The sequence below is a fragment of the Bombus impatiens genome, unplaced genomic scaffold (genome assembly GCF_000188095.3).
Source record: "Bombus impatiens unplaced genomic scaffold, BIMP_2.2 scf_0064, whole genome shotgun sequence".
Taxonomy (NCBI): Eukaryota; Metazoa; Arthropoda; class Insecta; order Hymenoptera; family Apidae; genus Bombus; species Bombus impatiens.
Genome location: NT_176483.1, coordinates 788,853 through 811,610, shown reverse-complemented (window position 1 = coordinate 811,610; position 22,758 = coordinate 788,853). Strand labels below are relative to the sequence as shown.

The 22,758-nt window shown below is 35.4% G+C and overlaps 1 protein-coding gene across 1 annotated transcript; it reads left to right on the top strand.

The window, feature by feature from the left end:
• The first annotated feature begins 1,950 nt into the window (after nt 1–1,950).
• LOC100743211 (prosaposin) lies at nt 1,951–7,978 on the top strand. The gene is made up of 14 exons (XM_033324736.1): nt 1,951–2,271; nt 2,926–3,031; nt 3,373–3,736; nt 3,821–4,126; nt 4,202–4,390; nt 4,479–4,598; nt 4,691–5,068; nt 5,158–5,292; nt 5,362–5,526; nt 5,603–5,822; nt 6,367–6,678; nt 6,766–6,905; nt 6,977–7,207; nt 7,498–7,978. The coding sequence occupies exons 1-14, from the start codon at nt 2,235–2,237 to the stop codon at nt 7,585–7,587; spliced, it is 2,793 nt and encodes a 930-aa protein (XP_033180627.1). The 5' UTR covers nt 1,951–2,234; the 3' UTR covers nt 7,588–7,978.
• The last annotated feature ends 14,780 nt before the right edge of the window (nt 7,979–22,758 follow it).

The following is a 22,758-nucleotide window of genomic DNA, read 5'->3' as shown; positions in this document are numbered from 1 at the left end:
CTTGAATCAAAGAGATAGGGACAATAGACTTTAACTTTCTAAATAAATTATATAATTTTTATTTCTTTCGAAATGTCTCTTTACATACGGTTTTATCACAGGAAGTTTTTAAAACCTTTCGAGATAGCAATGCGTTAAGACGACATTACTGTTTAGAGTCTTTTTAAATATTCGTATCACGCTCTATCTACAGCAAATTGATATCCTTCGACTCTCAAACATGACTGAACTTTGACATTCTGATTTGTAATTAGAGTACTTTCTTGATTGTGTGAAAATTCGAAAATAAAATTCGTTGTACAAAATTGACCGCTTTCGCCTGAAGCGCCTGATTCTGTGTTTGACACTGTATTGACAATAATAACAACGATAGTTGCTAAATTAGACTTGGGCATTGCTATTAAAACAAACGATGACTTAATACGCATCGAATATAGATGATTCGATTTGTTCATCTCGAAATTGACTACTGATTTTTACGAATTAGATACACGAAAGCATGAAGTATACTTATACGTGGCATACATGTGACATGTGCTATGGCAAAACCATTACAATGGTTAATAATAAACGCTCATATGATATTACTATATCAGTGAACATTATTTTTCAACACCAATGACTGTCACAGCCATGGCAGTGTGAACCGATAATGCGAACATAAGAACTTTAATGTTGTAATATAATTCACTTTTATCTTCGGTTGAATTGTTTTTTTGCTTTAACGCAAACTTACGAAATGATCCTAAAAATAGTTGTATAAATTTGGAAATGTAATGAGTTTCGTAATTTCGAGGTAGTGACTGTTTAATAATTAAAATATTGATAACGTATCAATATAACCAATTAATACATAGTAATGTAGTAGTATTTCATATCTACTACATATTTGAATATTTAATATTTATATTTGGAGATATTAATAATCACAGTATTAAGATGATAAGATAAATTAAATAAAATTTGCGCGAAATATTTAATTAAACTTATGGCCCTTATTATGATTATTATGATATACAATAAAAGAAGCGACTGCGATATGTACCTACATATGTACATCGAACATACGTACAGTGATTCACCAAAGTATTCGGGCACTTGCCGCAGGAAATTTGTTATAAATGTACATACATATTATACGCATTGAACTTTTGAAACTTTTTGAAATTTCGTTAGTACTGTAGTAAATCACAATTATCGTGATTATAATAGTAAAATTTGAAATCAATCCGAAAATATACATGTATATATAAAAGTTACAAGATCCTCGTTGCAAACACTTAATGAAAAATTGTTATAGCTTATGCAATTGAAAAAAAGAAATAAGAGATTGGAAAGCAAAATCGTGATTTTGTGTACATTGGCGTTATTTCGCCACAAAGGAATATCAAATCCGCGATCGATCAAAATGTCGGTACTTTATCTAGAATTCGTTTACGTATCCGTTATCGACGTATGCTATACATATATCATACATAATTGCAAATTGATATAAACATTTTTTTACATATTGTAGGAAACGATTCTCTTGTTTTAATCCATTTTATCTTTCTACTATGAAATAAATTATACTAATCATTAAATAATTGCTGATTTTTATCTAAGAATCGATAATATTCTGATAGCACAATCAAAACAACGTTTATTCTCATACCGTACACTTCTTATATACATACCGACAGATGACACCACGAACGCCGTCCGCTTCAGTTAAAATCAATTCAACGATTAATTAGCGAGGAAACATAGTTATCCTAATCGTTTGATTGAAAAATGGTCATGCATAATTTTATTTTCAATTCGACGAAATTTTTAAAGATGTCTCACATTTTAAGAATGCAACAGCATAAACTATCAAATTCCTTGTATGCAATGAGTAAGAAAGGAGATTCATATCACGTGATGGAAACGGTGGCTCTAGATACAAAGCTCTTATTGGCTGTTTAGCGACATGGAAAGAGAGGGAGAGAGAATACTCATCAGTCAAAGAATGCGTAGCTGCGTATCTTTATACCTATAAGCGCTAGAAACAGTCACTTGACAGCAGCGCCTGGTGTCCGACCGTTAAACAATTTGTCGATATTTTCTGCAACTACGTTGTTACAAGGGTAATTGCACGTCACCGCTGAACATTATCGTGGATAAGAAAGCAACAAAGAAGTAACGCGATTAAATCGGGAACTTTTCTTACTAGTACCCTTGTCGCAAACAAATTGGAAAGTTACACAGCAAAGATGAAGATTTTGATCGCGCTTTGCGCGATCCTTGCTGGTAAGCATCTCGATTATTCTGCATTTAATTTGTACATTTCCTTTGTTCGACTGCACCGTAATTGAACGTTAAATTTTTTTTCCTGCGTTATATTTTTATTTGTTTTACCTTTTCGAAACGTACTTTTTACGCCTTAATTGTTGAAGTCTTATCGAAAACACGCAATATTATTAATGTACCTTGGAACCATAATATTATGATTATTTTGTAAAGGCACAGCTTATTGAAAATCAGGCCACTTGAGAAATAACATTAATTTGGTTCCTCTGTTACATCCTATAATCGCATTATTATTACGCACAAAAGACAGAGTTTGCTTATTCAGATGAATAAGATGAGTCAGTACTTAACAATTACTGAGGAATAGTTCATGATTAACAAGAATCTTTCATGTATTTTCAACCTGCTAAATATATATTTTTTGTTAGATATGTTGTTCTAGATAAAGATGTTGAATATATTGTTTTTATATTTACTGTTAAAATAATATAACCTGGGAAATAAAAGTTTGATTCCTTTACTTAGTTCATTCCCATAGACATATTGTGAATATTATAAATAATGTTTTATATGATAATATAACATTAAAAATAAATAAATATAATATTTGGATATATATTTTATTATGCTCAATAATTATTATATCTATTTTAGTATCTACAGCAAGGGTAGTTATTAATGCTGAGGGACCAGCAAATCTTTACCTTTTGGGTCAACAGGAATGTACATGGGGACCTTCATATTGGTGTGAAAATATAAAGTGCGTTCAATAAAATATAGTAAAATAAGGAATATAAAATATTGCCATTAATACTATTACATTATCATAGATATTTGTATAAGAAAAATATCCATTACACGTTATTTTAGATTGCATGATAAATTTTGCAGTAGTACATACTTTATTGGTTATGATATTATATATCTTGCTTTATCTCACTTTACAAGTTTATAGCTATCATTATTTTTGTGTATGTGTGTATAGCTGTGTTCTGCATTTGAAACATAATAAAAACTTTTATATTCATAAAATTTCGCATTAAATATAACATCGTTAAGAATTAAAATAGTACTAAAACATTTTATTTTATATAAATGTAGAACTGCGGCAGGCTGTAATGCAACTGCACATTGTATCAAAACGATATGGAAGGATATGAAAGTACCACAGGATAATGACAGTGTATGTAATGTTTGTATGGACATGGTTCGGCAAGCTCGTGACCAACTAGAGAGCAATCAAACCCAAGAGGATTTAAAAACTGTTTTTGAAGGAAGCTGTAGGCTTATTCGCCTAAATGTAATTGTGAAAGAATGTATAACAATTGTAGATCAATTTATCCCAGAACTTGTTGAAACATTAGCGTCTGAAATGAATCCATCTATTGTTTGTTCTGTTGCGGGACTTTGTAATTCCGCTCGTATGGACAAATTGTTAATGGAATATGGACAACTTGAATCTAAGGTAATTAATAATGCAAACTATTTCCCTATATTAATTATTTATACTAAAAGATATCCTTATTGTTTTAAATATATTATATTTTAGACTAAGGAAGTAAAACCTCGATCTTTGGAAAAAGATGAATACGAACCTGATGAATGTTCAAAATGTTACACAGTAGCAGCTCATATGGAACACAAACTAAATAATACCCCTCGCGATAAAGTGTTACAACAAATGCTTAATGTATGTGCAGAACTTGGTACTTACTCAGATGCTTGTTCAGCTACGATCTTAACTTACTTTGACACAATATATGCTCAATTGCAAGAAAGTTTCAATGCTCAAAATGTTTGTCATTTATCTGGTCAGTGTAGTGGTAAATTCCACAAACATGAAGATGCTGATAAAGTGAGTTTAGAAAGTAATATAATGTAACAACTTTGAGATATTATGATTAAGTTACTTATGAAAATTGCATTTTAGACTTTGAAAGTAGAAATCAGACCACTTTCAAGTGTGGGTATGGTCGATGTAAATGACGACCTGCCATGCAAATTGTGTGAACAACTAGTGGGACATTTAAGAGATCTTTTAGTAGCTAATACTACAGAAGCAGAATTTAAAGAAGTTCTGAAAGGATTATGTAAACAAACCAAATCATTTTCTTCTGAGGTAAGTATTGCAATATTTATCAATTGTAGAAATATTCTATAGAATATCTCAAATTATTAATCACATATCTTTATATCTTTTATTTAAGTGTCTGGCTATAGTTGATGAATATTATCCAGAAATATATGAATATCTTACAAAAGGTTTAAATTCCAATATTGTTTGTCAAATGGGTGGAATATGCCCTACTCCAGACAAAGCATTGCAGGTTTATATCTTTCTTTTTTTAATTATACACATGCTTTTAACATAACTACTATCTCTGAATTGTTATTAATGAAAATATTTTATATTGTATAGAATGAGCCAATTTGGCCTTTAGTACCTAAATCTGCGGCTGCAATAGGAACACGTATTTTCCAAAATGCAAACAAGGCCATGGAAGCTGATAATAGTGAACATCTGAGCAAATCAGAAGTTGAAGCAATGCAATTGCCAATTGAAAGGTTGGTACCGTTCCATCAATTACAGGGTCTGTCAGACACTAAGAATATAGAAGATGATAGTAACGAACAACTGAGTAAATCAGAAGTTGAAGCAATGCAATTGCCTATTGAAAGAACAGTACCATTCCCTGTATCAGAAAGTTTATTAGACACTAAAGGGACAGAAACATGTGCGTTATGCGAATATATATTACATTTTATACAAGAAGCTATAACGGATCCTACCACAGAGGTAATAATTACGATAATATTTTACATAACGCGGTATTGATAAAAAAATATGTAAAATTATATCAAGATGCTATTGATTATTATTTTCAGGATAAAGTAAAGGAAGCATTAGGGAAAGTATGTAAGAAATTACCTGAATCTATAGAAAATCAATGTACACAGTTTGTCGATCTTTATGGAGATGCTATTGTAGCTATTTTGGTTCAAGAAATTGATCCATCTCAAGTTAGTGTAGAAGTTCATTGTTTATTGATTATTTAATAAATGCAGTGTATCATAAAGTATTAATTACAGATATGTCCAATGTTACACCTGTGTCCAGATGCAAAGTTGATGGCACTGTGGCACAGTGTTCCAGCAAAATATATGCTTGAAGAAAAAAAGAGCAAACCTAGTTGTCCACTATGTTTACTTGCTGTGTCACAAATTTATGAAGTTATAAAAGATAATAAGACCGAGGTTACAAGCAATCTGCATTTATATGCTTTAACATATTTAAAAATATAATATCATTAAATACATCTTAATATTACAGGCAAACATACAAGCTCAACTGGATAAGCTATGTATTCATTTGCCACAGAGTTTGGTCGAAGAATGTACAGATTTAGTTAAAGCTTATAGTAAAGAACTTATAGAGTTACTGCTGGCTGATTTAACACCTCAAGAAGTATGTGTTTATATTAAATTGTGCGATGCTTCAAAGAATCCTGGTCCAAGAGATGATTTTATTACGGATAAAGATGGTGAAATTTGTATGTATATACATGTATTTTTTGAGCGCTTTGCATGAAAATTTCTTATAAGTTATCCCTTTAAACTTTTCTATTTTTTTCTAATCTTTTTTTCAGAAACTCTCTATTATCTTAAGTATTTCATTTGAAATGTTTCTCAAAGACAATTGTAGATAGGAACCAATTCGAAATTTCTTTTCTGTTTTCTTTATTTAATTTCTTTTCTTCCCCCGGGCATTTTTCTATTGAAGCAAACTGCATAATTTTAGCAATGTGTTTATCCTTATGATTGCAGAAATATGAAATGTGGTTTTCTATTTAGTCATTCATTGTCATCACTTGTTTCTGGTCTTCCTAATTTGGCTGTTGATACTCGCAAATCATAGATAAATTCTAACACGCTCTCCCGAACTCTCTTGTGAGTTAAACCTGCAATTTAAAAATGTCGAGTGTGACTCGACGTAAGAGTGTCTGTGAACGCTCGACAAAGGAGTTCAAAGAGTTAATAAAAATACAATATCTATAAAACTCCTGGGGTATTTCAAAAATATATTTCATGTTTCAGTAACAAATGAAATACCTAATTCTCCAGCAAGTACTGAAGTATCAGAAAGTACACAAGGGCCATATTGTGTAATCTGTGAATTCACTATGCATTATATTGACAAAGTACTTGGTAATGAAAAGGAAAGAAATAAAGTTGAAAAGGCAGTACTTGGAGTATGTAATCATCTTCCAAAGTCTGTTTCTCAAGAATGTAACCAATTTGTTAGTAAATACGCTTCTGCTGTAATTGATGTCCTCACAAAAGATGTCAAACCAAAGCAAGTTTGCACTATGCTTGGACTTTGTTCATTATACATACAGGAAATCAAAGGTGGCTAAGAAATATTTAAGATATTAATTACTTATTAAAATATCAGTTTTAACGTATGTTCGTAACGGAAATTTGTTGTATTAATAGCTTCTGTAACAGAATGCGCTTTGTGCAAATCTATTATATCAGTAATAGATGAATTTTTGGATGTACAAGATGTTGATAACAGCATTACGAAAGTGTTGTCTAAAGTATGTAAACATTTACCAGCAGACAAAGAACATAAGGTAATTTGGTTAGATCTTTTGTTAACTTGTTTAAAAGTTTTTGTAAAATAATAACATTTACTCATTTTTAGTGCACCACGCTTATTAATTCCTATGGGCAAAGCATAATAAATATTGTCAAGAAACGCGAAAATATTTACAAAATATGTAGTAAAATAGGTCTTTGTGCACCCAATGATTATTCAATGGTGTCTTTGGAAAATTCGCGAATTAAACGATCGTACGAAAAAAATCGTATAAAGCACTGTACATGGGGGCCTGTCTACTGGTGCTCTACTAATGAAACAGCTCGTGAATGTAAGGTAAGTAAACGTGATTAAATTTGTTATATATTAGAAATTTTATGTCGTCAGCTTCATTGCATTGTTCCATATATAGTACAAATGGGTAGCGATGAAGGTTCAGTACAAAATGCCATACAATATATGTAAAGTAAACTATGTCGTAGTAAAGCATTTAAAACTATCTTATGCGTCTCGTAATATTTTAAATAGAATTTTCGCTGTCACACGTGTGTGTTAGCACGAAGTAATTCAATGAAATTACATGTACATATATGATATAATAAATATTTTTATGTTTCTTTTTTAAGGCTGTTGAACATTGCAAAGAAAACGTATGGAAGGCCGATTTCGCTCCTCCTAAACAAATCACTTTGAGCGAGACAGAACCTAATGTTTAAATTTGAAATGAAAAATAAATTGAACTATTCTGATTGATTTTTACATTTAAGACGTTTAATCGTAACAATTTTGTTTCTTTATGATATTACATTGATGATACTAGAAATTTAATGATAATTATTAGCGTTATATTGCACTTTAAGAATATAACATTGTGATGGCACGATTAAAATCTTCCAAAACAATGTCCAATTAAAATTCATGCGTAATGTAGAAAATTTAGTAATAAATCTATAAATAAGCTTTTTACACTATTACAAGTATATCGTCTTTCAACAATGTTAAGTTCATATTTTATAACAGTTGTATGTAAACTATAATATTGAAAATATAACTATGATTTCAAGTGTATACAGACCGTAATTGTCAATATACATATTATTATTATTATTATTACAAATCCATTGCATTAATGTTAACTGTGATAATAAAACAAAATTAAAATAGTAATTGTTTATTTCTTGTTACTAGATTACTGCAGCATTTATTAATCTATTTAAGTATTGCTATGTCCTTTGGGGGATATATGATTTTTAAAATCTTATTATAACTAAGAAAGTAATGGTAACTACTATTTTAAATAGGTAATGTAATGAGAAATTTAATCAGATTGATTCATATTTAAGGATATATTACAATTAAATACATCGATACTGAAGCCAATTATTATGATTATATATATTTTTGACTGGCTGTGAAATACATCGATTGCACTTCTACAAATAATCTATACAAAAAATTTATAAGTAATGAATATCAATCATTCATCACAAAAAATTATGCAATATATTACGTTATTAGTTGCCGTTATTTATAATAAAGACATGTCATTCAAGATATAAGATACAAAAAATATAATTATTATAAAGCATTTCTTTTCTGTATTTTACATTTTTAGAACAATTTCTGGATTTATTTCATCTTAGAAATATTTCAAGAAATATTTTCTGTTTAAGTTTATGGAAACATTGTTTTTATCATCCTGCTTAACCTTTGAATCATAATACTATACGGTAGCCAATATGTAATATAAATATGATTCAATTAATACATAATATAATATATCCTTATATTTATTTTGTATTATATAAATAATTCTTTCGATTATTCAAAAAAATGTGGACTTTCAGAATCATATATATTCTATAGTATCGATAATTCAAGATGTCGTTGGTTATTCATTCGATTTTAATCGATATGTTTTGGTTTAAAATAATTCATTCAACTCGATTTTATTTATGTAACGAACTTTTGGCCAGTGTAATGACCAAGATTTCAAAACGTGTTTCGAAGGAAATATTTCGTGTAATATTGTAGCATTATAATGTCAAACGAATGTAGTAATAAGCTATAGTTTAGTGTTTTTAATTAACTGTAAGTTAGATTAATTGTTTGGATATAATTTAACCTTGCTAATCTTCTAATAGTGAGGTAAAATAACGCGAGAAATATGTGTCATAATGAGAGGAGGCGATCTTTCTTGTTGTGGGTGAGTCATTTTTTTTACTTTTTGGTCACTAAAATAGTTATTACAAGTATCGATGAATAATATCGCTATAGCTTAATCATTCGTAAGTTTTCTGCAAATTACAGTTACATTTTCTTTATTTAATACCTATTATACGTATGAGAAACTTTTTATTTTAATTTACTGTAGATATCTATATTTACAAAGAATGTTCTGGTTAGAAGAAAATACTTGAAAGATACGTATTACAATAAGATACAGACAGGATGTACATATTACTAAAATCATATGTTTTTTAATACATTAATGATTATGTCGTTAATCTTTTAAAAAAAGTATTATCTTATCTGTATCAAAAGATCATCAGTTTGTGAGGTATTTGAGTTTTAATACTGGAAAGGAGCATTATTAGTCAATGTTGTAACATTTGAAACAGTTGGAACTGAAACTAAATATAAAAGTAAAAGATAGTTGAAATTATAGTCAATTAGTTCATATTATTTGTAATCTAGTTTATAATTGTATTATGACTATTAACTACAATCCTGGACAAAATGTTTCTAAGCAAACGCGATAATACGAAATTTTTTATCGAAAATTTTTAATCGGGTTAGTGACACAGTAATTATTATAAAGTTGGCGTTCCTTTTTACAGCTAAGGATAGTACACAGTTATTTACCAAATAATTTACATAGTTTCATTAATCTTAATTTCAATCACTAATAACGTGATAATATTATTCTCAAGAGCTAGGATCATCCTCTATATCGATAAAAATGCTTTTCAATTTTCTTACCACAAGAGAGAATTGCTAATGGTAGATACATATTATAAGTTATCGAATGTTCATCCTATGATTTATCGGTAAAAACATTCAATAGTAAAAATCATTGAGTTAAAGTACAGTAGACAATGTAGTGATCTAGCGATATTCATGCGTGTATCAGCAAATGTATCCATGCACCTACTGCATTGTTGCAGCTGTAGATGGCGTTGCAATTCATTTCATAATGCACTTTGTACGTTACATCAGGTATCATCAATTTTTCTACTTTTTCTAACTCTACTCCTTTTTCGCGTTACAAATTTAATAGCAAACATTGCACATAAATAACCTTATCAAATTACCAATAAAAATCGTCGACTCTTTAATTCATATACGTATACATATACACGTTTTTCATTGGTAATAAAAGCTCCAATAAATATAGCTGCACCATTGTTTTGCAACGATGCGTGATATCTGAAGTGAAAAAGCATTTAACGTTACTTTCACAAAGAAATTTCGCGTGGGTGTTAAACTTGTCTCTGGTGAGAGAAACTCGTCGTGTAAGCCTGGATTTTACCGTGATCCTCCTTGTTCGTTCTTTAAATTTATTCGGGCTCCAACCTAGCGTTGTTTGTAGCGATGTTACTACGATATCGTAACGACAATACCGTTGGCATTGCACATCGTTTCGACCGTATAGGCCGCTGCTGTACTTGTTCCCGTCTTCTAAGGATAAAATAGTTTTCGAATAATTTAATTTGTCGCGGCACAGATCGTGCATCATTGTTCGCTTCGATTCCTACACCGATAGGAAACTCGCAGATCGTTTAGTAGTCGATTTTTGGAGACTAGGAAATATTAAAAAGTTTCTACTTTCGTAGAACAAGACAACTGTAATAACACGGTTTCATAATCAATCGTTGAACTTTCTTGCGTTAGATTTCTGGCATTTTAAAGGAATTATTGAGATCTATTAATGGCACCATTTATCGTAGACATCTTATAAGAAGTTTTAATATATTATGCCTTAATTGATATACGACATAAATGGCGCTGATATTAGCAAAGAAAAAAGAGTTATAGAAGTATGGAATTTTATTGATGCAAATGATACAAAAGAATTAGTAGTAGTAATTATGTGTAATATTATTACAACAAAAAGTGAACGAACTAAAAAATATCAATATAACATAATATATAGAAATGGTAAATAGAAAAGAATAATAGCAAATTGAAGTATATAATTAAAGAATACATTTCAATGATCCTCGTAGTTGATTTTAATTCAATATCCATTATTTTACCGAACAATTCAATACTAATCTCTGTGAAGCATTATGATTATTCTTTTTGTATACTTTGATTAAATGCTTCGCTTTAAGCCAAATATACCGGTGAAATATAACATTTTTATATTTCGGCTCTTGATATCCATCCGATGTTTCAAATAATTAAAGAACATCCGTCACCTCGATGTTATCAAGCGACAAAATTGGCAGTTACAATTATAGTTAAAAATATTATCCGTGCGCTAATGTACGCTTATAGAATTTTTCTCTGGTCAAATGTAAAACGTTCTCATCCTTCGACTCTTAATACTTATCCGAAGCTTTCAAATAAAATTAATTTTAAACAACCGAATGGAAAACTAAAATTAAAATCGAACGTGTTTCAGGAGCTCCGTTTCTCTGCCTATAGAATCGTTCTGGTATTACATTATCGTCGCGTATAGTAATTAGCTCGTAATCAGTCGCACGGTATTCAGAAAATATATGTGAGCATAAGTTTGAAATTTGTTTCGCCTTGTTCTCCTCTTCCGGTGGAAACTGACAAAACGAGGAAGAGAAAGACGAGAGGGGGAAGGTCAGGTTGTCTCGTTCAGCACGTAGAGGCGTGACGAGCGAAGACATAAACCTGCCGGTCATGAAGGAAGGCGGCTGGTTGTTATTCGAGTATGTATGCCCTGAAGAACATACGATGCTTGCGCCTTATTCGATGATTGGCCAGTATTTATGAGCTCATTATCACCCAAAGAACAATAGGCATAGGCGAAAGAAAACAACGAAAAGCGTGCACCGGTGGTTCATGCGAATATGCGACGACCAGTCACCATCTACTTTACAATTAAATGCTAATCTCTCTATTCAATTTGTAACTAGGAATTATTTTTATGAATCAGAAATAGTTTATGATATTGTATCGGACAATGTCGATGCGTAAGTCCGATATTGCCATTGTATTCTGTCGTATTGTGCGTTTGTTTCCATTCCTTAACATTTCCTATCTAGATCTAAAACGTATGACGTTCGATGTGAGACCAACCCTATCAAAATTAGATTTTCCTTCTTACAATTCACCACGTAATCGTCGTTACAGTCGAAGTATGTAGAATCGTCGTTGCCTTTAACTAGCGTTGTATTCGAATTTCAGAAGCTAGGTTCGATCTTTCTCGATGTTATTACTCGACGACTCGATCACTTACGACACCTTATCTCGCGTAACTTCTCCTCCGCGTGTTATCACTCAAACCAACTGCAACGAATGAAAATTATAATTATATTAAAATCATTTCGAAAAATTTAGCTCTCTCGTAAACTCTGAACTATGATACAAGTTCTATGAAATGGAAATCACATATCGAGACCAAGCGGATGAAACGAATGGCTATTCCATTCCCTTAGTTACTCTTACGAAAATATAGAATTACGCAAATATCTATAGTAACCGTACCTTCCTTTTACTCTTCGTACTTTCAACTCGTAACGTTGATCGATGATTTCCACGGTCTGTCACAAAAACACCATATTGTTCTTAATTCTCGCCTATCGCTCTTCGCTTTATATATTGCTCTATGCTTTAATTAAATATAATACAAGAGCGAATAAAACAACGCTTCGGCTTATGTTATCTCCGAACGATGCAAACCTTTTATACGTTTATTTATCTTATCGACTTTTTGAAATATCGAATTGCAAATGGGAAACGTCTATATCGCGCATTTGGTCTTTCGAACAAATTAACCAAATTTTTCTATCGATCCATTCTCCATCCTCTGTTCGGCCATTCCGTCGATTTAAAAAATGAAGGAACTCGATGAAACGGCTGAAGTAGGAGGTGACGAGCGCGTCTCGTATGTTTGGTCTCGAGGCGATCTCGCGTCCAGCTTTCAATGGCAGATAAATATCGGGAGGTCCTTGCACCTCCTCTAGCTGCGTTGGAGGAACGTTCGAGTTTTCTTCGAAGTTGCGTGCGCTAGGACGTGCGGGTGTTTGCCCACGCACGTACGGAGCGTGCCCACGCTATTCCTAATACGAGCCGCGTCAGCTGCGTAAAGAGCCGTAGGCCAGCTCTCGCCGCGTACCTACTTACGTGTGGGATAGCCGCGTACACCCCCGTAGCCTTTGTCCACCAGGATAATTGTCCACGCGGCCGAGTATCGGTGTGATATTGGTGTCGGATTCCGCCACACCTTCGTCCATTGTAAATCAATCGGGACTCCTCGACGTAGAAGGATCGACCAAGTACCACAAGCCTTTCATCTCCTTTTTCTACCCTTTTTTTTTACACCTTTTGTGCCTTTGCCGCGTTTTTTTACCACTTTTTTTAACGCTTTTTCTATGTCTTTTTCCCGCTCCTTTCTCTCGCCATTTTTCCGTTTCTTCCACGTCTTTCTCGCGCTTTTTGTTCATCTTTCCTGCATCCTTCGCTATACGTTTCTTCGTATTTTATTTGCGCGCTTTTTGTAGCTTTTTTTTGCACATTCTTTACGCCATTCCGCGTTCCCTCTGTACTTCTTGCGACTTTTCTACGTCTTTTCTGCATTTCGTTTGCCAACTTTTTGTATCTTCGCACCTCTCTTGTCTTTCCTCTGTCTTCCGCCATTGTTGTACGAATCTTCTATGCGTTTTCTACGTCTTCCCAGTGACTCTTTTCCGTTTATTTCCACCGCTTTTGTCACTTTCCCTACGACCGTTTTGAATATTTTAACCACTTTTCTCCGTCGGTTTGTACTTTATCGTACCTTCGTTATCATCTTTTCCTCATCAACTTTGAATTTCTTTACGCTCTTTTTGCGTCATTTCTGTGCTTGATACAATGGCCACGGAAAGTATTTGCACATACTTTTATTTTCCGTTCACGGTATCGAATTTGTACGCTTAATATACTTGATATATTTCGACCTAATCGACTAGGAATGTTTTAACGTAACGAATGTTTTTAATGTAAATATTTTAACAAGCACAACGATGTGCAAATACTTTTCGTAGCCACTGTATCGATATACTCGCTGTGATTTTGTTACGACGTTCCTGGACCTTTTCTGCGCTCTCATTCTATCCTTTCAGACTTATTCCGTGTTTCTACTACACATTTTTATATTTTCTCCTACCAAGTCACTGCATCCTTTCGAACGATTAGAACGACGAAGCAAGCTAAATTTTACGTTAACAAATTTTCAACGATACGGGTGCCTTCTAGTCGAAATCGTCAAAGAAAAAGCGCGCAAATACGATACGATATTTTTCAACGGTTCAATCTTACATTTCGATGCGTTGTCGGCTGCCAGGAGCACGCTCATTGCCGCGAGAACTTAATATACAGGGTGCTAGGTAACTGGTGGTACAAGCGGAAAGGGGGTGATTCTACGCGAAAAAGGAAGTCGAGAATATAGAATAAAAAATTTTTTTTACTTTTTTTTTTAATTTTTCCATCGAGACAACGATCTACAATGAGATCCGTTATAACGTACCGCACGCGTACCGAGCGAAAATTCAAAGTCGATTTTCTCGAAAACAAAGCCTCGAACGAAAAATTTTTATTCTATATTTTCAGCTTTTTTTTCGCGTAGAATCACCCCCTTTCCGCTTGTACCACCAGTTACCTAGCACCCTGTATATTAAGTTCTCGCGGCAATGAGCGTGCTACGGACTATGTCTCATAATGTGCAACAAATTCGATTATTCCGTGCAGAGTTGAAGATTGAATTTTGAGACGCTAAAGCTTATGTGACCGAAATAACGCAGATATACCACGGAATCAATCGACGACTCTGTTCCGCCTATCTGAACTCATTCGAGCTCGATGTTTACATACTCTGCCTTAGGTGTATACTGATCTTTGACCGTTGTAAGGAAATTGCGGGATATTTCGTGTAAATGTTGAACGATTGGTGGTTTCTCGAGGGATTTTATTAGCGTCGAGAGAGATACCGAACGAGCGTTTCACGGAACGATAAACTTTGGAAGTTTCGGGCAAATAAAGGTTAACGTTGCATCGACGTTGGTGCTTGAGTAGGTGTCTTTCGTGTTTCGTGGCTGTTATCTTGTTGGGTCAAGCGAAGGGATCGTTGAATAAGTAAGTCTGCGGTTTCGCGTGAAAGGAGAGACCCGGTTGCGTTCGTTCGTGGAATTTTTATGCGGCTTATTAGTTTCAGCAGCATTTTCAGTAACGACAACAATTAAGCTCGTTATTATGCCAAGACTCTAGCTCCACCTATAACTTGTATCTTTTCCGATTTTTTTTCTCCTTTCCGTAATAAACTTTTACGAGGTAGAGTGATTTTTGATACGCTTAAACGATTTTGGTTTACGATTACAGACGATAAGCGGGTTCTTATAATTTTTTCTTCCGTTCAAATTCATATCTTTACGAATATTTACGATTAGAAAAATGGAACTTGAGTAAAAAGTTGCTTTATCCGTTAGACATCGTGTTATAAGTCGAGTGATATTGTCGTATTGGGTGTTTTATATATTTTTCCACGTTATATGCATTCTATGCATTTCTGCACTTTCGAATGTCTCACGGCCCATAACCAACGATATCCCGAAAAGAATAATATCGAATCGCTATCTAACACCGCAAGCCATCCTTTACTTTTCTATAATTCATCGAGCTCGAACATCCATACGGGAACCCATTTTTCCGTAACACTGTTCTCTCATTTCAGCCTGCACATTTATTCCCGAATGACACAAGCATCCAATTAACAGCCTTTCCGCGCCAAGTCATATCCGCTGCGCAATAAATTCAGCGGCTCGATCGTCTTGACAGTGGAACGCATCCATCAGCTGGTTTCACGCGATGCGACAGTTCGTCAGCGAGCGGCGAATCCCGTCGAATTACACGGAGAACGCCAGTAAACAGGACCGCCGGGGGGTGGCGAGTTTCAGCTTCAGAAGGCCCATAAAACTCCGTCAACGGCGCGCATCGGAAACCACCGATTTACGAGCGTGGCGGCGTGCCGCGTGCTGGAAAAGTTTCGCGAGATTTTATCAGGAATTTTCCCCCGTATCATCCGTACGTCACGAGTTTAATGCAACTTTTTTCCTTCGTCCGATATATTCGCTCGTGTATCGTCCGGTCTCTTGTAATTTGAAGGTTAACCCGACCGCGAACGTTTCGTTTTCTTCATCCCCTTTCATGGTTCCTTTTAATTCAACGCTACCTTACGTTTCACCGATGTAACACTCGTTTCGAAAGTTGCCACGAACACTGTCCTCGATGGATATCTGACTTCTTTCGCCAGCTTCTTTTGTTCGAAGTTCAGTTTGTTCGCAGTCGGGAAATTCGAGTATTTTCATCAAAACTAACATTCGCTGATATCCTGTCAGTTTCGTTATGTTGCCTTCAAATGTAGTTTCCAATTACGCTTTACAAGCGTATGATTCTTAGGATTACCGTCGAACAATTAGTTTACGCGTTGTCGATTCGCTATTAATTTTCTATATTCGAAATATTCTTCTTTTGATCGAAGCCGGTCGTAATATGCAACGCGCGTTAAAATGGCCAATAATTTATAGATCTGTTTGATATCGATATCATCGACTGCAAGGTAACGGAATATGATACACGTATCGGTTAAAAAATGTTTAAATAACCAATTAAATCTGCGGTCGTCAAGGGATTAAAGCGTGAGGTTTATCGATATGACGGACAATTGGCTATTTAAATACTTTTGCGATTTCTACCAATTGTATGTAGATATTTGCGCTAAATTTGTTACAGCTTCTATACAGGCTACGAACAATATTTACGCATACTCTCAATTTGCAACGAAGCGATTTTTCATCATATTTAAAGTTTCATCTTTGCAACATCCAGATACGATATCGTTGAGAATTGTGGATCTTCGAAGCCGAAATAATGTTATAGGAACGCTAAATTTATACTTGGGATTAATATTAGAATAGTAATATATTTATTTTATGGACGATCTCTTATATATTCATCGATGTACACTTGCACGCGTCTCAGCACTTTCTTCAATACCCGACTGTTAACCGACTGAATAGTTTACGTTCATCCGTTTTCGAGACGCCGCGCACACACATACCTCCACACACTGATACTCACATACGAGTATCTCTACTACGCATTTAGCTCGGCCCAGCACAGAAAATTATACGTATCTCAACAGATATAAAAATAGTACTATAAACAATATGGAATTTAACATACCTGGACTTAATTGTTTAGTATGTAAATGCGCTGATAGATACGATGGTATGCAAATAAAATTTGCGCAGCCACGGTATGTACATTTTCAGATTCGTTTCAAACATTACGAATACGATGACGCTAGTCGAGGTTCGTTACGATGCTAGCGAAATTTCAAAATGTTTTATTATTTCGACTTGTCTGCGAACGTCCGAATATTTTCGCGAGGCTGTGTACCTCTTCGCTGTAAACGTTCGCCTCTGCCGTTTATGGGAAATCTCGCTTTTACAGGACATAACCGGTGAAACCGCAGGACTGTGGTGCATATGTAATTAATTTTTCGCGTTAAGCGGCTCTGTGTCCCTCTTGAGGCGAGCGCGCGCGCACGCGTTCCTCTATAAACATCGATGCGGCCGGATCTTCACCGGCAACCATTTCATCGTATCGAGGGCCGTGTTTCGCGTTCACCGGAGAAACTCGAAATTGGAAAACGGCCGGTCCAGAACCAGCGAAATTAATTGAAGTCTGAGTGGCGAGCGATGAAGGGGCTGAGGCAACGGGCCGCCCGTACAGAAAGAGGTAAACCCGGAAGCAGAGTAGAAACAGAGCGAGCCAGCCTCCGGTTACGATTGGGGCGGGCAAAGGGAGGGAAAAGAGCACTCCTCGCGTGAGGAACAGAGCATCCGTGTCGTGAGTGAGACGGAAAAAGAGAGGACCGATTGCAGAACTTGGCGCAGACAGGCTGGACACGGTGCTGGTTGCTGGAACCGGGTCGTCTAATAACCGATACCCTCCTTCTAAGTGGACGCAGCCTTATGTCCTGCCGAAAACAGCTGGTTCCGGTTATTGGGGAAAATCGAAATTCTTCTTTTTTCTTTCTTCGTTCGTGTAATTTCAGGCTTATTCGGTTCCGACGATTCGTTTTCTGGATGATTGGTGGGAGGTTTTGGGTGGTTGATCGTTTTCGTCGCAGTGCAAGGTGGTTGGGAAATTGAGCGAAGTTTGGGCGGAGGTAAAGAAGTTTTTGAAAATGCTTTCAGTGGAGATTCAGAAATTTTGAATGAATGGCGCGATTGAAATTAAATTAAGGGAATGTTAACGGTGACGGTAGACGACAAGGAATTAATAACCGTAATAGTCGAGAATCAGATATTCTTTTAAACGATGTTGATAATATAGTTTTATATGAACCAGTAGCTTTGATTAGGAAAACGACGCGTCTCGAGTTTCATTTTTATCTATTTTTTATTCTTTTGAAATAGCGCAATATTTTCTTTTTACAAACAAAAATCTCAACTTCTTTTTCTATAACTTCTTTCTCTTTTTTATATAATCGGTATATTTCGAAGAAATTATTACTGGGAACAAGTGTCTGAGAAAAATGACGAGGAAATTATCCCTTAAATAAAAAAATCGCCTAAAGTAAACGGCATTTATGCCATTTGGTAAAATGCTAATTCTATAGAATTATGTAGTATATACGTGTTATTTTTAAATTTTCCTCAAATTTCATTAGAAATATTTCGAATAATTCCATAGGTAACATTACGTGCCGCGTGAAAAATTGAAGGTCTGCGAGAGAGAATAGGATTTTGGATGGTTGCTTGACAGACAGCAAACACCGATAGGCAATTCGCGAAGGACACGACAGAGGAAGTGGAGAATCGCGTAGATGTGAGAGTGGTCGCGCATACACGTGCCAATGCACACCTCCCATTTGTGGAACTGCATTTCCTATAATCTGCGAGCAATCACTTGATAATTGGCTGGCTCCACTACATGTACGTATGCCTTCCTATCGACGCGCATGTCCTCAGACGGCCATTCGATTTGAAGGATGAAAATTACTCGGTCTCTGAACATCTTGTTATTTCCGTTTCGTTTAATTTTTATTGCCCTTTGCGCGCAGACGTATTTTCGGCTTCCAAAACGCTCCTATCGTATCGTTGCATTGGACGTTGAAATTGTTTCGTCGAAAGATGATCGTTACTTATCGCGTGCACGCATCGACGTTGCAACCAAATGAAAACTGGACAGAAAGGAACATGGAATATTCTCTGTTCTATACGAATTTTAAAGGATGTGTGATAAAACATATTATACGGAGTATACATAACTTAGCTTCGATATTTAAGTACACTTTCGACGTATTACAGAAGAACTGTAGCGTATTAATTGAAACGAAAGATCAAATTTTGATAGAAATATTTCCCAACATAAAATTCCTAGCTTTCTCTTTTTAAATTCACAGATTTTATAGGAACCGCGGTGATTCTAAACCTCATACCTCTGATATACACGCGCTCTTTTAAGAAATCTTTCTTATTTTTCGTCTATCTATCCATCAGACAAAAGTCGACATATTATTGCAACATCGTTTTCCGTTTCAATTCCTCGATTCGCAAGACGCTATCGATTATCTCAAACAGCGAAACGTGTACTTTCTCAAATTTGTTCCCTTGAATTTTGCAAGTTTCCATTTTCCATCGCACGACGAAGAGCAAATCTTCGAGAAACAATAAAACGGACGCTTGTTGCTCGGTTCTTGCCTGGTACCCCGATACCGGCGTTGGCTGCCGGTGCACCAGGTCGCTCGCGCAAGTTTTCCTAGCCGTATTATACGCCGAATTTATTGCACTTTCTTCCACTTCTGATGCCAACCGAAAGGGAATTCCCCGAGTGTGGTGTGGCGGCCGCGCAACTTGTACATACATTTACACGCAAATGCTCTTACAAATAGAAGTTGCGAGTGCGAGCACGCCCGCGCGCCGGTTTGCCTACGAGCAGCTTCGTGTATGCTGGTAAATTGCTTCTGCGTCGGAGACGAGTTTATTCTAGTAACACAGTTTCGGCTGTTCGTGAACGAGTTTGTTTGGGTCCATCTCGCTTAAGAGTGGGCGGTCCTGCGAAGGATGCGGGGTTGATATTGCTAGAACCACCGGGTTGGACGATCCACTCTCGTACCACTCTTACCCCTCGTCTTCGCTCCCCTTGCTTCGTACTTTCTCCATATTTATGGAGTATGGTATAACTCTTGCGGCCAAGAGCGCAGCGAATCTTTCCACGGACCCTTAGATCGTTTCCCGTTAATTTTTACCAGCAAATACTTTCGCTTCGTTAGCATGGTTATCTTAGGCGTGGCTGCTAATGCTACTCGTTATTTCGCGCGTTAGTTGAATTTCGTTTTTCATCTTTTTCGTTGATCGATTATTCGAGTTCGTACGCGATGCGCGTATCCTTCGTTTCGCCAAGAATTTGACGAAGAATTTAGAAGGAACGACTCGGGAACTATAACGCATAATTGTTCATTTTCAAAATTGTGTAACGAACAGGTAAGGTTTCAAAGTGTCGTAAGCAGCGATTCAGTCGAAATCATACAAATTGAGTTTCATAATTTTTGGTTTCTTTAAAATTTCAGCAGCTGTAACGTTCGATTAGAGATCTTTAAATTGCAGTGAAAGGAATGTTTTTTCAAGAAGCTCCGTGATTTCGATGGGATTGTCAGAAGTATTCGTTCTTGTTTACACGTTTGTCGTATTATTTATAAATAATAATAATAATCTTCGAAGAAAAAGATATAGGAACAGGCTATAATATTCGACTTTGTTATCGTCAATTCGTTATTAAGAAATTGTTTTATCCTTTGCGAGTTAAATATGAGTCGATTAAAAGTTTTGACCTAACTTGTGTTTTTTTTTTAACACGGAATAACGTCAATCGTCGTTTGTGTCTAGACATACTCAGAGAATATCTTCAATAAAATATGTATTGGGAGAATGAATTGTTAAAAGCACGAGATATCGTTTCGTAGAAAAGGGACAACGTTGTAATCAAATATATTTATTCGCAGCTGTGCTCGCTCGCGCTATCGTGCGAGCAACAATTATGCTTTGTCTTTGCAAAGCTGCTATTAAATAACAGCGACGTATCCTGCAAAATATTGCAACAACGTAATGTCTTATTCTGTGAATTCAACCAATATTCGCTTTGAAATAATTTTTAAATATTACATTTGTTAATTACATAAATATTTTAAATCATACTAGTAAGGAAAGTTGAGAATATTTTTTACAAGTTTTCTCTTTCGTTAATGACTATTTTTTCCAAGTAAAATGTATTTTTACATTTATCGACGATATCCCACGAGTTCTTTTTTTAAGGAAATAACATTTCGGGGAAATAAGACATATCTTTTCGATTAACGTTTATACAGTTCACTTAGAAAATTTTCTAAATGAAATTATGCTTAATGGAGAAATAGTTCAAGCATTTCATACGTGATTTTTTTCAATTGTACACGACCAAAGGAAAAAATTTGGATTTTAACTCAGAACAGAAGTAGTAATATTTGTCTAATTTCGATGTAAGAAACGTGTACCTAATTATTTATCCAAAACGTAGGCAAATAAATACCTACCTTTTAAGTTCCCACGAGGCTAAGATTTACAACTAACCATTCTTATCCTTTCTCTTCTCCGCCCTTAATCCTTTGAATTTTTTCTGATCTTAGCGGTTCCTTACAATTGCAAAGATAAGTTAATACTCGAAATGGCTATTTCGTCTTTCGACGAATATTTTGCACAGCTTCTAATAACCACAGTGTCGTATTTCTAAAAATATATTAGAAACTACTCTTTTCTTTTCTTTTTCCCGAACGCCTTTACGTATCGCACTACTATCGCAACATGTGATAATCCGAAGAAACCAGGATGTTAGTCAATATCCATGGAATCGAATTAGATTCTCCTCAAGGGAGATAAAAAAAGCGAAAAGAAGAGAATAGATATAATCCAATACCAAACAGATGCAATTTCTTCGAGGAAGTTTAAAGGGAGCGGGTCATCGTTGAGAAAGAATTACGTTCGAGCAAAAGTTGTAGTACGACCGAAATCCCTCATTGCTCTAATTCATTGCAATTCCCTTATCGGCGATTTCGTTGTCGGTGCTCGTGGAGAACGATGGCGAGTTGGCCGCGTGGCAGTTGGAAATGCTACGGAATAAAGAAGAGAAGAAAGAACTGTGGAACGAAAGAACGGAAAAATCCAAGTAAGGAAGAAAGAAAGAGAGGAAGAAAGAAGGCAAAGGAAGAGGAGAATAGGAGAAAAGAAAAGGGAAGGGTAGCAAGGCTGGTCGAAGGACGAATTTACTTGCACGGGCGTAAGTTACGTTTTCGTAGGCGAGCGCGGGTGATTCTACGGCGTTGCTCACCAAGGGGGTTGTTGGTTCGTCGACGGCTAGGTTAAGGGTTGGAAACGGAAGTGCGGCAAGACGGTGCCGGCGGTGGAAGGCAACGGACGTTGTAGGGGCGCGGGTGGGCCGAACGGCTACGAAGGAAGGCAGAGGCAGGCTCGTCGAGGGGTTGAAACGTAGAGAGGGGCAGGAGGAGGCTGGGATGGAAGGGTGAGAGAGAAAGAGCGAGCGGGCGAGAGAGAGAGAGGGACAGAGAGAAAGAGAGAGAGAGAGTGGGTGGAGAGGGTTGAAACCGGCGGGTG